The sequence below is a fragment of the Cavia porcellus genome, unplaced genomic scaffold (genome assembly GCF_034190915.1).
Source record: "Cavia porcellus strain 051 isolate PalLab524CR breed Dunkin Hartley unplaced genomic scaffold, mCavPor4.1 scaffold_9, whole genome shotgun sequence".
Taxonomy (NCBI): Eukaryota; Metazoa; Chordata; class Mammalia; order Rodentia; family Caviidae; genus Cavia; species Cavia porcellus.
Window position 1 is genome coordinate 32,969,639 of NW_026947492.1, and position 16,790 is coordinate 32,986,428.

Here is a 16,790-nt window from a genome sequence, read left to right on the forward strand (position 1 = left end):
AATTTTCACTCAGTAGGTAAGTATACTTTTTTTTTTACATCAATTTTTTTTTTGTCTTTTTCCTTTTTATCGATACCAGGGATTGAACTCACGACTGCCTGCTTTCAAGGCAGGCACTTATGCCGCTGAGCTAAATCCCCAGCCCCAGTAAGTATACTTTTATACCTAAATTTAATTAATGATAATCATAATGTTTGTGTACAAAATATCTCTCATTAAACACACAAATATACCAACATGAAAGTGTATCATTCTTTATCTCAAAAAGTTGAACAAGGGCCCCTTACCCTACTATATTATGTGCAAATTTCTCGTATGGAGGTCAAGGCTCTATTTCAAAACTGGTCCAAAACCAGACATGGTAGCACATGCCTGTAATCTCAATGCTCAAAAGGCTGAGGCAGGAGTACTGTGAGTTTGAGGCCAGCCTGGGCTACAAAGTGAATTCAAGACCAGCCTAAACTACATAGTGAGATCCTGTCTCAAAAAGACACACACAAAAAAAGACTGATCCATTCTACCCCTCTAATTTCATTTTTTATTCCAGTCCTATAAAAGTATATGTCAATATCTGAAAATTTTTATATTATTTAAAAATAACCTATTTTCTGTTCGTTTCCAACCACTCTCATCCATATTTACCTTACAGCCCAATCCTCTCAAACAGCAACATGCTCAAAATATAAATAAAATTTCAAAACTCACCTCAACTATCCAGTCCATTATACATAATCACCTATCCATGGCTCATTTGCCACAGCTCATATCTCTGTATTTAAATGTCTTCCTTCAAAATATTTGTACAATTATTTTATATATATACTTAAATGTATGAATGCATGCTTGTATACTTGTAAATTAATGTTGATAGAAAAATTCATACACACAATGTATATATATACAGCTTATATATATATATATATATATATATATAGCTTATATGTATACATGTATGATATAGCTATATATGAATGAAAGAAAAAAACAGAGATTTGTTTCCTGAAATTAGAGGTAACAAAGTCATAATGTTGGTCTGATAAATTCCTTCTTGATACAGTAATTATCTCTTCCATAACATCTAGGAAATACATCACTTCAAAAAAATTAGAAGCTCATGGAAATGTCTCCAAAAACTGATACAAATTATAACATACATATTACATTTAATTCTATATTCTTCAGCTTTTCAACTTTTCATACTTTCAAAGAAAATATTTCCAAATTAATAATAATTCCTTATCAATATATTTATGCTATATTAAGTAGTAACTGCAGACACCAACGATATATGAAAGACTTTAATACTAAATATCTTCACACATTATTGAACTTAAGTGTATTTACATGAAAAAAATTTCAACACTGTGCAGAAAAACAATTTGAAAGTATAGAAATTTTTCATCATTACAATATGCCCTTGGGAAGATTACAGAATATGTGGCAATAACATTATCTTATATAAAAGGAGTCTAAAATTAAATGTCAAAACTAAAATGAAAAGAAAATGGAATGTCCAATATGAACCCTCCCAGCATTAATTCATTATATTCAATTCATCTTGCTCAATTGTCTCAGTAGTTTTCAAGAATATATGTAGCGGGGCTGGGGATTTAGCTCAGCGGCATAAGCGCCTGCTTTGCAAGCAGGCAGTCGTGAGTTCAATCCCTGGTACTGATAAAAAGGAAAAAGACAAAAAAAAAAAAAAAAAAAAGAAAAGAAAAAGAAAAAGAGTATATGTAGCAATGACTAATAGATGGAGAAAAAAGACTTCTTATGAAAAAATTTATTTATAAAGCCATATATTCTATATTATTCTGTATGCTTCCAAACTTCAGAATGATATATCACAAAAAATAAAATAGTAATCAGAAAGATTTTCAAAATTAATCACTTTGGGTATAAGTTTCAAATATGGAAGTTACTTTTCAAACTTAACTTACTTTTCTTTTAGTTCAGAAACCTTTTGACCAACAGAATTAAGAAGCTCTTCAAGTTTCCTTTTTCTGTCTTCAGTTCTCTTCAAATTCCTAAGATATAATTCAGCATTATAAAACTCATATTATTTTTAAAAATATAATCTTGCAGTAAATATATGACAATGACATGAATGTCAGTAGTTCAAAATCATAACACTTTCGCTTCAAATTTAATTTGAGAATTAATGGTCAAATTAGAAGTGCCTCCTTTCATCTAACCATGACACTCCTAGGAATCCAAGTTTTAAAAAATTTGTGCATGTAGACTTCTAGATAAAATTGGCAGACTAAACCTATTCACTTATTCACTTGTATTCTTTCCTTCCCAAAATTATTAAAGTAAATCAAGAAAATGAAATATGTAAGAAGAACAAAAGAGAAAGATATAACAAAGTAAAAATTGCAATAAAATTTTTAAAAGTAATAACATACCAGAACATAAAAGCCAAAAGCTGCATGCCTGCAGGAAGATATACTAAAAGAATTTCAAAATGTTTAGAAAATGTGAACAGGTCTCTCTAAAGGTAACAATAAAGTCAAATACAAAGATCTGTTTAAAAGTTGATATTACGAAGTGTTTGACTTCAAAAGCCCTTCCCAGTAGAAGCAGACTTTGCTTTTGGACCAACCCAGAATGCAGTAAGCACATCGTATCCCCATCCGATGCCATCCACCTCTAAGCACATCCTACCCAGAAGACATGGGGATTACTTTAGAGCAAAATGAATGATGCTGCTCTCTAAAAATACTAAAATTATGAAGGGGTTGCTATCCAATGACCAGGCCATACTTAGCCAAAAACACTGGAAGTTAAACAGCCAATACCTAAATCTCACACTGGGAATCGCCACTTTCTATGTTACACTTTTGTATCTTGAACAACTATTTATAAGAGGACAATATGTAGTCATAACTAGTGTTTTCTTACTGTTTATTTTTTCTTTGGAAGTATGTATTATTTCTACCTGTTTACTGTTTTGTTTAGTGTTTCTTTAAAATAAATTTTTTTTAAAAATGTAAAACATAAGACAGACAACATGGAAAATAGGTCCACTGTGTGTATTACTGGGTACTACTTCATTGCATACTGGGAACACTTTTTCCCAGAAAAGATGGCTTTTTCTATCTTTCACAAGTTAGCAGAACTCTAAAATTATCACAGCAGATACAAAAGCACTTTAGAAGATTGGTCCAAGTATCCTAACAGAAGACTAATATGAATTTATGAAAAAAATAAAGCCAATATTTCCATCTGCCTACTCCAAACCAAGTTCTCATTCTATAATACTGACAGAACCACAGATTTGTTCCAGTGTGCATCCCTCCTTTATCTAGTTTGGGGACATAATGATTCACCCAATCATAACACATAAGAAGAAAATCAAGGTAGGTGAAGTCTTATAAAGATTTCATTGTTCTTAAAAAGATGTGCTTCCTTTTAAAAAAAAATGGCTCACAGTAAAGAAATAATCTTTGTTTCATTCCTATATTATCTTGTCTGAAAAGAACTTCAGCAACCTCCTTTGCCCAAAGAAGCTGCTAACTTGCACATAAATTGAGAATGTCAAAAATGAGGAAAAACTTATATCCTTGATATTATCATGGAAGTACATTATTAACCACCCTGGAAACAATCTAGTTTGGGCCTTACTGTTTATAATGTTGTTTAGTTTTTAAAAACCATTTTGAGGCGTGATTTTACTAGTCCATAGCCAAAAATATCCCAAATGATACAAAAGTACAGAAACAAACCATCAAAGGAATAATGTAATAACCCAGAATTGACATATAAATTTCTGAACTATATTATTAGGCATAAAAGATACCAAAATATTTTTCAGCCCTTTACGCTTTCTTAGGAAGCTTCTATGAAGGATATATTCCAGAAAAACAGAAGACAAACTAAGGAAAACATAAGAATTTATAATGAAAGGTCACAATAAAGAAAAGAAGGTATTCTTCAGAATAATGGTGAAGAGCAGGCTCTGAGTAACTACTATCGTCATTAGGCCTAAGGAGAAGCTAACCCAGCTCAGAACAGAATGATGAAAGAACTAATCCATGTCGGCACAGGAGGACGAAGCCTTTAAGACGAATAAAAGTTTAGAACTCTACCCAAATATATTTGAAAATTCTTCAAAGAAATGTAAAAAACTGCACAATCTACAGCATAACCTCTTTTTTGGATTTTGTGTGTGGTTTCTTTTGTAGTACTAGAGATTTCTTTTACTTTATTTTGATCTTGCTAAGTGGCCCAAGTTGATCTTTTATTTTCCATCCTCCTGCCTTAGCTCCTGAGCAGCTGGTATTATAGGCCTGAACTATCTACTATACCCAGCAGAAATTAGATCTTTTAATTTTTTTTTATTTTTACTAGTACATGTTTACAATACATACTGATTACATTCATTGTGGGGAGATACAGATAATACAGCTTAATTCTTTTTTTCAATCCCCTTCTTTCCCTCTCTCTCCCTCTATACCTTGGTCTACTTCCCTTTTGGAGGGAAATCTGTCTCCCTGTTTTGTACTATCTTTTATTTTGCGTTTAATTTACTTATATTTTGGGTTTCTCACATAAGAGAAATCATATGATATTTAAGTTTGTGTGTTTGATTTATTTCACTTAGTATTATGGTCTCAAGATGTATTCATTTTCCCACAAATAACTCAAATTTATCCTTCTTTATGACAGAGTAGCACTCCATTGTATATAAATAGCACATTTTCTTTAACTATCCATCTGTTGATTTAGTTATTATGAGCGTATTACAAAGCTACAGTAATAAAAAACAGCACTGTACCAGCAAACTAGATCTTTGAGCGTCAATAGTAATTGATGATATCTTTCTAACTGCCCAGATACCATTTTGCAAAAAAAAAAAAAGTACACATATCTAAAATTTAGATGGTGAAAATAAACATAAAAGCCTTAAATTCCAAAACTTTCTTTTTGCATTTTACTATTTTTCTTCATAAAACTTAGTCTTTATCAACTTATCCTTCCAACAACATTATAAAGGAATAAATAAATTGGCTCTGTCATCCAACTGATGGTGAGTCCTTTCATTTTTGCATATGTTTAATTTTTAATTTATATCATTTTATATTTTAATATTGGCAGTTCTTTCAAATACAAAAAATAAATACTGTACAGTACTAATAATATAACAAACTCATATTAATAAAAAATAAGTATTAGAGTTGCTTATATTTTGTATTGCACTTTGTATATTTTGTATTGCACTTACGATACTAATCCTGCCTGTTCAGTTTCCAAAGGCTGAATTCGTTCCAAGACATGGGAATACTGTACATTGGCTTTAACCCAGGCAGCCAAAGGTGCAGCTGCAGTACTGGCACGCTTGGCATTCTAAAAAAAACCAAAAGGAAGTATTCAGTCTCCTGACTTGATTTCAAATAAATGCAAAGTTAAATGCATTTTATTTAGGCTTTTATTAGAAAACATAATGCAAAAAATGAAATTTTGGGGTTACAACTAAAATAAAAATATAGTGAATTAGTCTGATTAAGAGAAATATATATGAACTCTATTTTGTTTTGATTTGTTTTTGTTTTTGCTTTCATTGTTGTTGTTGGTTTTGGGTATTATGAATCAAACTCAGGGCTTTGTGTTTGCCAGGCAGGCACTGTGCCACTGAGCTACATACCCAGTCCCATGAACTCTTATTGTTGGCTTAAAAAAATTAATTGTTTCAACCACACAGAATTTTTAACATGAAGATGTTACTTTATGGTTTACTACCATAATTATTCTATTGTCTCCACTTATAGATACACGTGCCATGTGTAACAATGTTCAAGAATGGATTCTTTTTATACATATAATATATTTTATGTAAGAGCAACTTTGAAATCATTATTATTGGTTTCAAATACAATAAATAAAACATTCTGAATAAAGGTTCTAAAAATAACAAAATTATAGAATTTAAAACTGTACACTAAAATTTGATACAATTATCTTAACACTGATATCTGTATATATGTTATTGCTTGACAAGTACACAAGAAAAACAGTTGAAAGTCAAAAAAAATGATAAATTATGGATTTAACATTGACAGAAGATCCTAAGATTCAAAACCTAACAGGACAATAAATTGCCTTCTGCTACTGGATTCTACTTTATTTAATTCTGTTAGTGAATGTTTTCTAAGTATAAAACCCAGACGGTCTTTGTTTTTTTTTTGTAATTTTCGGTGATTCTTAATTACTGATAAATTGAGTAGGCATCACAATCTGACAAGCAGAATAGAAAAAACATGGTATAAATGTTAAAAAAAATACCTTTGGATCAAAAGAGCCTTTATTTCTAAAAAGAAGTTCTTCAACACTCTCTCTTATTTCCTTTGGAATATTTCGTGCATCAAAAGTTGCAATGTCTTCCCTCACACCTCTTTTAGCAAGGAAACTAAAATTAAAATATTAATTCAAAGGAGGTCAAATAAAAGTATTTCTTGAAAAAATCAATTAAATTGATGTAGGTAATACTTTTAATATAACTGTGTTAGTTACTTAAATAATAGAACATTAAAGATATAAGTTTTTAGTAGTATCATTTTAATACACAAGAAAGACAACTGGAGAAAGATATAATAATCTAATCTAATAACATTGTTACTAGACTAGAACAAGAAGCGAAATGTTAGAATCAGTGTTGTTATTCCACTCACATCATTGTGAACTACTCTCACGTGGTCTAGAATATGAAAGAATACTTTCTGACATTTTACTAAGGTATTTTAAAGTGCTTTCTTACTCTAAATCTCCTCTCCTATCAGCAGATTTTTTAAAAATTCTTTACCAGCAACCTAAATCCCAACACAGAATTTAACATCAGTGCAGACCATAACACCAACATTACAACGAGAAGCCTGAAGCAGAATGTCTGTGTGTTAGTTACTACTCATGGATTTCTAGTTTACATGTCCCATATTATCTACGGCTGGCTCACTTCTCTCTGTCGCTCCCACCTCTGTATCTCCATCTTTCCTTGCTTTTTTCACCTCTCTCCTTTCTCCCCTTTTCTTCCCACCTCACCCTAAAAGTAGAATACTGTAGGGTGTGTAGTGATTATATTTTCTTTAACAACAAAATCAATGTTCTTACTACAAAAAAAGCAAATAAATTATTAAACTAAATGAAACATTCTGAAAGATTCTAATGCATTCCTTACCTCTTTTGACACTTTTAACAATCATTTATGGAAGACAAATATATATATCCGCATAAATGATTACATATAGTATCTTCAAAATTCAGGGCAACATGTGTAACTGTATTTATATAAAGGTCAGCTTGAGAAATACTAACAAAACAAATATTTAAAATTATAAAAGAAGGTGAATTTTTGCTGAAGTAATGTTCATCACAAATTCAAAAACTTGCCTTTTCATGCTCACCCAAGAAGTATCAAAAATGCCCATCAACCGTAAAACTCCTTCCAGAATGTCTCGGATTATATCGGGTGGCATACGCAGTGAGCGAATTTCTGAAAGAGACTCTGGCTTAATGTTTCCAACAGCAAGTTTAGCTTCATTAACTAAAGGCTGAAACAAAAAAAGGTCACTTTACTTTCAAACTATGTATTTTTAAAAATAAGTAACTATAAACATAATATAGTGTCTTTTATTCAAATAACTGCAGTTACTAAAATTGTCTTCAAATAGCAAAATCCTCAAATTGAGCAAGTCTTCCTGCCACTAACACTGCAACATGAGAGTCTAATTTGCCCTGAGATAATTGGTAGTTTTTGTTTTTCTTTTGAGACAAGGTCTCAGTTTGGAGTTCCTGCTGGCCTTGATCTCACTGTGTATCCCAGGCTGGCCTCAAACACCTGGTGATTCTGCCTCAGCCTCGGGAGTGCTGGCAGGACAGGTGGAGCCCCCACTCCTGGCTCAATTTGCCACCCTTAGCATTTACATTTTACCACCAGACAGAAATTTCAGTCAAGTCTGCAAAGAAGCTAATAGTTTGTCTATAATACATTTCTATTACTACAATCAAACAAGGATCACAGAAAACAGCGTATTTTCAGTTACCATCAGTTAATTAACTTCTTTTTCTAGCAAGTTTTCTTTCTTGCTTTTCTTCTTATAAGTAATATTCTGGTTGAAACTCACCTTTGATAATATTATAAGAAAATACCTTGAGCCACAAATAATGCTTACACTCCTACATTTAACTGGGAACCAAATCAATAAGTGGATTTTAATATATATTTTTTAACTTACCTGTACTTCTTTCAACTCATCATCAATTTTGCTTTTTCTTTCTTCAATTTTGTCAACTTCTTCTGCTATTTTATGCTTCAGTCTCTCAAGTTCTGTCTTTTGCTCACTCGCATCCTAGAGAAATATTTAAGTGGTATTTCAACAATTTTGATTCACCTAATATTTAAAAAGAATCCTACCAAAAATGCTATTTAAAATAACAATTTCCATTAATTTTTTTCTGATATAAATTTTGAATCTATGACATAAGAGCTTCTAAAGTACAGTAATTCTATCAGAAAGCTTGGTTTTCTTGTTTTAATTTTGTCCACCTAAAGCAGTAAATTCTTATTTTATAAATTTAGACAATTCAAAAAAAAATATATATATATATATATATATATATCTTGGAACAATCCAGGAACAGCAAAAGTAATTATTCAAATACAATAAAAACTAAAACCTTTTATAGATTACCAAATACTGACAACCTAAAAGTGGAATTCTGGATTCCACAATACATTTATGTTTAACTTTATAAAAAGTGTGAACTTTTGAAAAGAGGCCGTACCAGAGAGCCCCCAATGTTTCACATGTTTGCCACCACTCTGTACCCTCAGTCTTCTAATTTTACCCTCCTGGTAGAGGTCTAATGGCGTCTCACTGGAGTGTTACTTTACTTTTTCCTGATGACTAGCATATTTTCTTTCTGTCTTTCTTTCTTTTGTACCTGGGATTGAGCTCATGATTCCACACCTGCCAGGTAGGCACCTATGGCTCTGAGCTAAATCTCCATCCTGAGCAAATTTTTATAATACCAACCCTTCTTCTGTCTTCCTTATAAACAACCGATTCAAGTCCTTGACCATTGTTAAAATGGAATTTTTGTTTGACTACTATTGGGTTGTAACACCTCTTACATCGTGATACAATATAATCCTTTATTATATACACGTTTTGTATGTATTTTTCTCCAAGAGTGTGGTTTGCCTTTTTACTTCAGAATTTATTTAAAAGGGTAAGTTGTATTTTTTATTACTTTTCATTTTTTGTAGTACTGGTTATTGGACCTAGGGAATACTTCAGTGAGTTTCTTTGGGGTTTTTTGTCTGTTTCCAGAGTTTGTTTGGGGTTTGTTTTGAAACAGGATCTCACTAAATTGCCGCGTCATCCTCAAGCTAGCAACTAATAATTCTTCTCTTTAAACCTCCTGTTGGGATTATATATGTGTGCCATCATGACAGGTTAATTTTAAATTTTAATCAAATCTATTTTTGTTTTCTTTTCTTATTTTGGCATCACATGTAAAAAATTCTTTACCTCAGCTAATGCCACGAAGAGTTTCTTCCAAAGTTTTATAATTTAACATTGTATAATTACATCTATAATCCATAAAATGAAACAGTGTACAATTCCAAATTTTACAAAATTCAAGGCAAAAATCTGGAGTTTTGATCTACCTATGGACATCCAAATATCTTGCACCATTTCTAAAAAAACTTACCTTTTCCCAAATAATTGGCATTTTTATATAAAACCAATTGAACTTCAATGTGTAGGTCTACTTCTGGACTCTATAAGTATTCCAATAATCTCTATGCTGAACATTATACTAAAAGCAGACTATGTTAAATACTGTAGCATTCTAATTAAACTTTGATATCAACTTTGATATTTTTATAATTTTGTGCTATTTACTTTTTAATTGAGATTTATACATTTGTCTGATAATTAAAGTCAACTTTATACCTTAGTCTGATAATTAAAGCCAACTTTAGTAAAAGAAGTATTAGACTAGAAACTAGTGACTAGGTAATGTTTACCAACATAGATGAGGTAACTGCATTTAAGACATGTCCAAGAAGATGAAACTGACAAAATCGATTACATGTAAGAGATGACAAAACAGAACCATAATGTATAAATTCTTCCTTGAATAATTAACTAAACTATACTACCATAACCTGAAAGAAGAAATATAAAGGATGGAAATCATGAGTTCAGTTTCAAGCCCATTTCAAAGTATAATACCCATACCACTTCCAAAAAGGCATGTTTAAGTGATAATTGGATACATGAATTTGAAAGTCAAAGAAGGGGCTGAAGTCTGGCATGGTGGTGCACACACCTATAATTCCAGCACTTGGGAGAATGAGGAAGGAGGACTGTTTTGAGTTCAAGGCCAGCCTGGGCTACATAAGACAAGGCCAGCCTAAGCTACACAGATAGACCATGTCTCAAAAACTAAATAATCAATAAAATAAATAAATAAATGAAAGGGTTTGGTCTAAAGGAAGAAAAAGATAGAGGTGGTAATAGTTATATATTGGTGATAGCACCATGCAAGAGAATAGACAGAAGCATCCTGAGAAAGTAAGCAAACATAAAAGATGAGCTAAGTAAGATAGATGTTGAAATCTCCTTTGAAAATCTTTGGTGAAGGAAAAGTAATGGCTGGAGTCATGAAGCAGCTCAGCGGTAGAGCTCCTGCCTAACATGTACCAGGCCCAGTGCTTGAGCCCCAGCACCACACACACACACACACACACACACAAACACACACCCAGTAATGACTAAAAGGCTATATAACTAAAATATTACTAAAATTGTAATGCAATAATAAAGAATTTATTTACAAATCTTGAGAATATTACAAGTGGAAATTTTACAAAGAGTAAAAGAGAATTTTAAGAAAAAGGAAAGAAATACCAACTTTACTGGTAGAATATAAATAAAATCAGTTAACAGAAAGACACATACCAATTTGAAATATGGAAAGAATTTAGATAAATAAGAATGTGGTCAACTGAGAGAATTATGATCCTAAATAAAGTGAAAAGACATTATGCTCTTCCACAAAAGTTTAAATATACATTACTATCAATTTGTTTTAGGAGAGATGGGCAATATTTTTTTAAATGCATATAAATAAAGATGTCATTTTTTTCATTTTGTTTGACAACTTGACTTAAATGCTTTTTTTTTTTTTTTTGGCATTTTTGCATTCATTATAAACATTACCTGCATTGATACTGTGATCTCTTGAAGGGCAGCATCTGCTTCGTCTTGCTTAGTTTTAAGTAACACACTTTGCTCTCCAGCTCTTCTGTTCAGTTCATCCACAAGAGCTTTAGCTTCATTTAGTTTAGATACACCAGCCTACATCAACAAAATATTGATTAGCTAAATAAAAAGGTAACTACAGACACTCAGCCAAGTAAGAAAGAGAAGAATCAAGCAAACATATAATCAGTTACCTCCGGAACAGAAGCACGTATATGTAAGGTTTTTTGTTGCTAATTATTTTGTTGCTTTACTAAATGTTATTCCCTCTAAGATATAATGACAGACTCCATAAAGATTTTAAAGGAAAACAAATTTCAAAGCTAGATATTTAACATATATTTGATAGATAAAACATTGGATTAAACACTGTATTTTTTGTGTTGGATGAGAGAAAATAAAAAATGAAAAACTCAGTAAAACTTTTTCAGTTTTTAGTCTTACTGAGGAAAGACTCATTAGGACTCTTATTGAAGGTCACTCACTTATAGTGTACATGACTTGATTTTTTCTACCTCACTTATGCTTTTCACAGAGTAATATTCAAAATGCCTCAACTGCACTCTTTAAGTGGACATGTATGCAGCCGTAACCTGTCTATTATAGTATCTAATCACATTTTCCATGACTAATCCAAGGAATGGACGGGGGGGAAAAAAACCTTCTCTTGTATGGTTTAAGTTACATTTCTGTCACTTAACAAATCAAAAAATTTTGATAAAGAATCATGATTTAAAAGGGATGTAACAAATATTTACTGAGTACCTAACATAAAAGACAGGTTTCAAGTGAGTTTCTTCACGTAGGAATTTTATCTAATAAACCCATATATACAACTACCATTAACTCAATTAAGCTGAAACTCAGCAAGTTTAAGTAATTTACTCAAAACACCATCAAGAATTAAATTAGGAAATTAACTCTCCCAAACTCATGTGTAGTTAGCAATTTAAAATAAATGAAAATGTATCAAATTAGGATAAAATTATGTCAATTAAGAGGGATTCTAGTTTATCCTATGAAAGAGAAGCTAGAACTTAAGAAAGGAAATGCCAACAATTTCAGAGGCTGGCATTCTAATATCACACTTAAGTTAAGCACCGTATTTAGAAAAATACAGAAATAAACTGCAGAGAAGCTATTAAGGGAAGTGACATTGATAAGAGCACTACTTCATAAAATATAATTTTAGTGTCAGATATAATAGCCAATTTTATTTTAAAATAGATTTTCAATTTTATAACATCTAAGATTATGCCTTTTTTTTTTTTAGAGACAGGGTCTCTTTAAGTCACTAAATTACCCATCCTGGACTCAAACTTGCAATCCTAATGCCTCAGCCTCCCAGAGTGCTGGGAATACAGACATGTGCCACCATGCCCACCAATTAAATTTTCTACTAACCTTTAAAAGAATTTCTCAATTTCTAAAAATGCTTTTATATGAAAAAAATTCTTAATATAAGCTATCCAAAGCACATAAATACTATCTAGTAAACAAAATAGTAGTTACTGAATTTTAAAAATACAAACCACTACTATAATCTAGAGAAGTAGAGAAGTAGAGGTAGAAAAGTAGAGAACTGTTTGCTGAACTTTTTAATACAGTACATTATTTACTTATATATATATACCCCAGTTAACATTATGATTTATGTAGTCCTTATTTCCAATAAATAATAAAATAATTCAATATAATTTAAAAGTTAAAAGTAAAGATAAAATCATCAAGTTTATCAATATTGTACCTGCAAATGACTTTGTCTTTTTAATAATTCATTTTTCTTGCTGCTACTAATTGAAGAATACACCTGTAAAAAGGTCATATATCGGCTTGGTGTAGCACCATATGCTTTACAAGACTCATGGATTAATAAAAATGATTTCAGGAAGTCAGGATCAACTAGAAAATAATAAGAAATAAAAATGACATACGCATAATATATAAAGATTTAGAAAAATAATCTTAAATATATTTTATATTAGCTATTTCCTTTGCAATTATATCTTTGCTTTAAAATTCACAGGTATTCCTAAGCATCTATTCACAGCTCCTAGCTTCCTTAAGAATTTGGTATCATCTAATTCTCTGCCTTTCCACTGTTTCTATTTCTCCTGAACATTTTGACTGCTGCAAGATGGAGTTACAATAACATAAATTAAGACTACATAATACATGTAATCAAAAAGTGAACTCAAAAAAAAAGCATTCAAATAAATAAGGGATACCAAACCAAATAATACTCATCTACTCCCATTTGATACAAAGGAAAACAAAATTTCCAAAACAAAAAGTTAAATTTACCTTAAGACTCACTACATCCATGATCTAACACATTACCTCTCACTGACTCAATTTCATTCTATATCCTGCTGTAATGAATGAAATCAACATCTAATGAAATTCTCAAGACATCCCTCAACTCTTTCTTTGTACTTGTATGCCACAGCATAACCTAATTTGGTCCCAGTTAGATTACCTTCTAATATCCCCGAGTCCCCTCTGTCCTCTCTATTACTTTTTCCCGAATTCAGTACTTTCTCACATCTCTCTTAGGATTCCTGCAGTGGACTTGTAAAGTGATCCAATTGTGTTCAGTCTCCCCCTAAACCAATCTATTTTACAATAACCAAAGAAAAAGGTGGAACAGAGATTGCTACTTGTAAATAAGAATCTGTCTGGCTATACTTCCATTAAACTCTGCCAATAACTTCAGATCACATATGAGTTAGGATCCAAGCTCAACAAAATGTGGAAGACTCATTAGTACATGACTCTGACAATCTTTTCCTCTCCATTTAGTATTCTACCATTTATACATTCTATGCTTTAGCAACTGATGTTATTTACAGTTCCTTAAAAAGGCCTGTATTACTTCAAGCCTTTGCCATGCTACTCGTTCTGACCACAATGTCTTTCTAGATCTGCCCATCTGGGAAATTCTAATTCCTATACTATCTGCCAGTTAAAAGTTCTACTTTCAAATCCACTTCATATACACTTCTACCATCACTTATCTTGCTATGTCAGAGCTTTACACATATTTATAGTTCTTTGTTATTCATAGCCTATGACCTGCTGCAGATTTTAAAGAAAAAAAAAAAAAACGAAAAGAAAAACAAAAAAACAAGAGACAAACAAACAACCACAAAAGTGGTTTAAACTTTATAGGCTTTTAAAACAAGATGACCGGAATTTAACAATGGTTGTTATATCGCATATTGTAATCTTCAAAAAGTTGCTTAGATTACCAGATACAGCCTATGACCTGATAAATCATCACTACTATGCAGCCCTGTACTCAGTATAAAACAAGGTTAATAAATATTTAATGCTTAGATGGTGAGATTCATAAAATAAGCAATGCTACAAAGCAATATAAATACCACATTCAAAATTAAGTTGAAGATGGAAAAAATAATGAGAATATTACAGTTAAGAAAATATCTCTACTAGAAAAATACATAAAACTTTTCTGTATTAGAAATGAGTTCTATGACATATTTAAGCAATTAGCTAATATGGAAAACTTAGGCTGTTAGACAAAGACTCCAACAATATTATTAGGACTTTAAGATCACCCAATAAGAAAAATAATATTTTAATTTCTTAAATTCAAACTACAGGTATTCTGTTTTATTTTATAATAAATCACATATGCATTAATTAAAATAAAGAAGGGTTCAAAACTTGGTTTGAATAAGAAATTTAACTTTCTTATAGTTATTCATTATACCATTAGAAAAATAGAAATGATTTCAAAAAATCAGATAAAATTGATTTCACCAAATACTACCTGAATTATTTTTCTTTTCTTCTTTTCTCCTTTTATCAGTATATTTGTCTTCACCATCTGTTTCACCAAATAACATTTCAGGTATCTATAACACAGAGACATTTATTTAAAACTCAAATCTGGGTTGAGAGTACAGCTCAGTGCGAGCTTCAATGCATGAAGACCTATATTTAATACCCAGCATCACCCAAAAAAGAATTAACCTTAAATCAGTATTAAAAAATTCAAATATATCCAATATCAAGTTAACAACTTTCAGCAATGCTAAAACATCCAGTATCAATTCAATTTTCTTCTTTCCAGATTAAGAGAAAAAAGCATACTAATTTAAAGTACATTATTTACTAGATATTAGATATATAGCAATCATTAATTGATTACACATTAATGGTATGGATGAAAAAGCTCTAACATCTCACTTAAAATTATTAAATGATATGAAATGAAAGGTATTAATATTTGGATTGAATAGAAAATATCATTTAGATTATACAGCTGATAATAAAATTTTTCATTTGACATTGAACAAAATACTTTAAGGGCAGGGGAACAACAATTCCTAGCTTTTTAAAATAAGAAATAACTAAAATTAAAGAAAAATAATTTCATAAATGATACTACATAAGTTCATAATTGGGAATTCTAAAATTGTTTTTTAGCTGTAACTCAGTTTTTGCCACTATAAAAATCAAATAATGTTTTCCAAACAGCTAGCTTATCATCAAAGAAAACATGATAACTTTATAAGAATATCACATGGGGGCTGGGGATTTAGCTCAGTGGCATAAGCGCCTGCCTTGCAAGCACATGGTCATGAGTTTGATCCTTGGTACCGGTAAAAAAAAAAAAAAAAGAATATTACATGGAGATATACAAAAGAAAACAAATTTTCTGTAGAAAAATTAAAATCAAGCCAAATAATAGCCTATTCTTTCACTAATACTGCTAACATTAATAGCAAGAAGAAATACAAATAATTCAGATAACTAGGAAAAAACAATTTATTAAAATTTTTCAGACAGAATAAAATTTAACTCAAGAGACCCCTTAACATCCACAAAATTTGAAAGGTGTCATTGTTCTGAAACCAGAGATTGTATTTTTTTCTCTACTACCTTCATTGATAAAAGAGCTGCCACTGTGAGAATATTTTAAATTCACATTTTGGAATCAGTGAAAATTTGTCTCTTTGCAAACTCACTTCTTTAAAACAACCTATTCCTAACTATCCTATACTAGCAAAATTTCCCTACTCAGATTTACCTACATACGTGCTTTGCCTCCATTTTCCCTTCTCTGAGATCAAAATGATACTTTATAAAAATTATACAGATACATTAACTTTATCAATTAACATTTCTGTCCAGTACCTATGTTGTTATATCAAATACTGACTGGATCCTATGAACCCTTTCAAAATAACTCTCAAGTGCTCCCAGTTTTTAATCAATAAAATTCAAAGCCACAGCACTTCCTAGCTTCCTTCATCAGTTGCCAACCTGGTTTTCATTATATCTCCCACATGCAATGTGCTGCATACTCCGTGCAGCAGCCACATGAATCCCATGCCATCCAAGCATTCCATACAACATCGTGTCTTTCAACTAAGGCATGCATGATGAGGCAGTATCCTCCAGACCTCATCTTTATTTCAAAACCATCCTCACTAAATTACCCAATTTAAATTCCCATATGATCAAACTACAGCAATCATTAACCCT

The 16,790-nt window shown here is 31.1% G+C and overlaps 1 protein-coding gene across 3 annotated transcripts in view; it reads right to left on the reverse strand.

Moving 5' to 3' along the window:
• Positions 1–16,790, reverse strand: part of Dync2h1 (dynein cytoplasmic 2 heavy chain 1) — a 280,807-nt gene that overhangs the window by 185,902 nt on the left and 78,115 nt on the right. For all 3 annotated transcript variants that reach the window (XM_063256154.1, XM_063256153.1, XM_063256152.1), the window contains exons 53-60: positions 15,070–15,154; positions 13,021–13,175; positions 11,232–11,369; positions 8,232–8,345; positions 7,387–7,547; positions 6,286–6,409; positions 5,228–5,349; positions 1,941–2,027 (exon numbers count right to left, since the gene is read on the reverse strand). In XM_063256154.1, the coding sequence (XP_063112224.1) occupies positions 1,941–2,027; positions 5,228–5,349; positions 6,286–6,409; positions 7,387–7,547; positions 8,232–8,345; positions 11,232–11,369; positions 13,021–13,175; positions 15,070–15,154 (986 nt within the window). The remainder of the gene's footprint in view (positions 1–1,940; positions 2,028–5,227; positions 5,350–6,285; positions 6,410–7,386; positions 7,548–8,231; positions 8,346–11,231; positions 11,370–13,020; positions 13,176–15,069; positions 15,155–16,790) is intronic.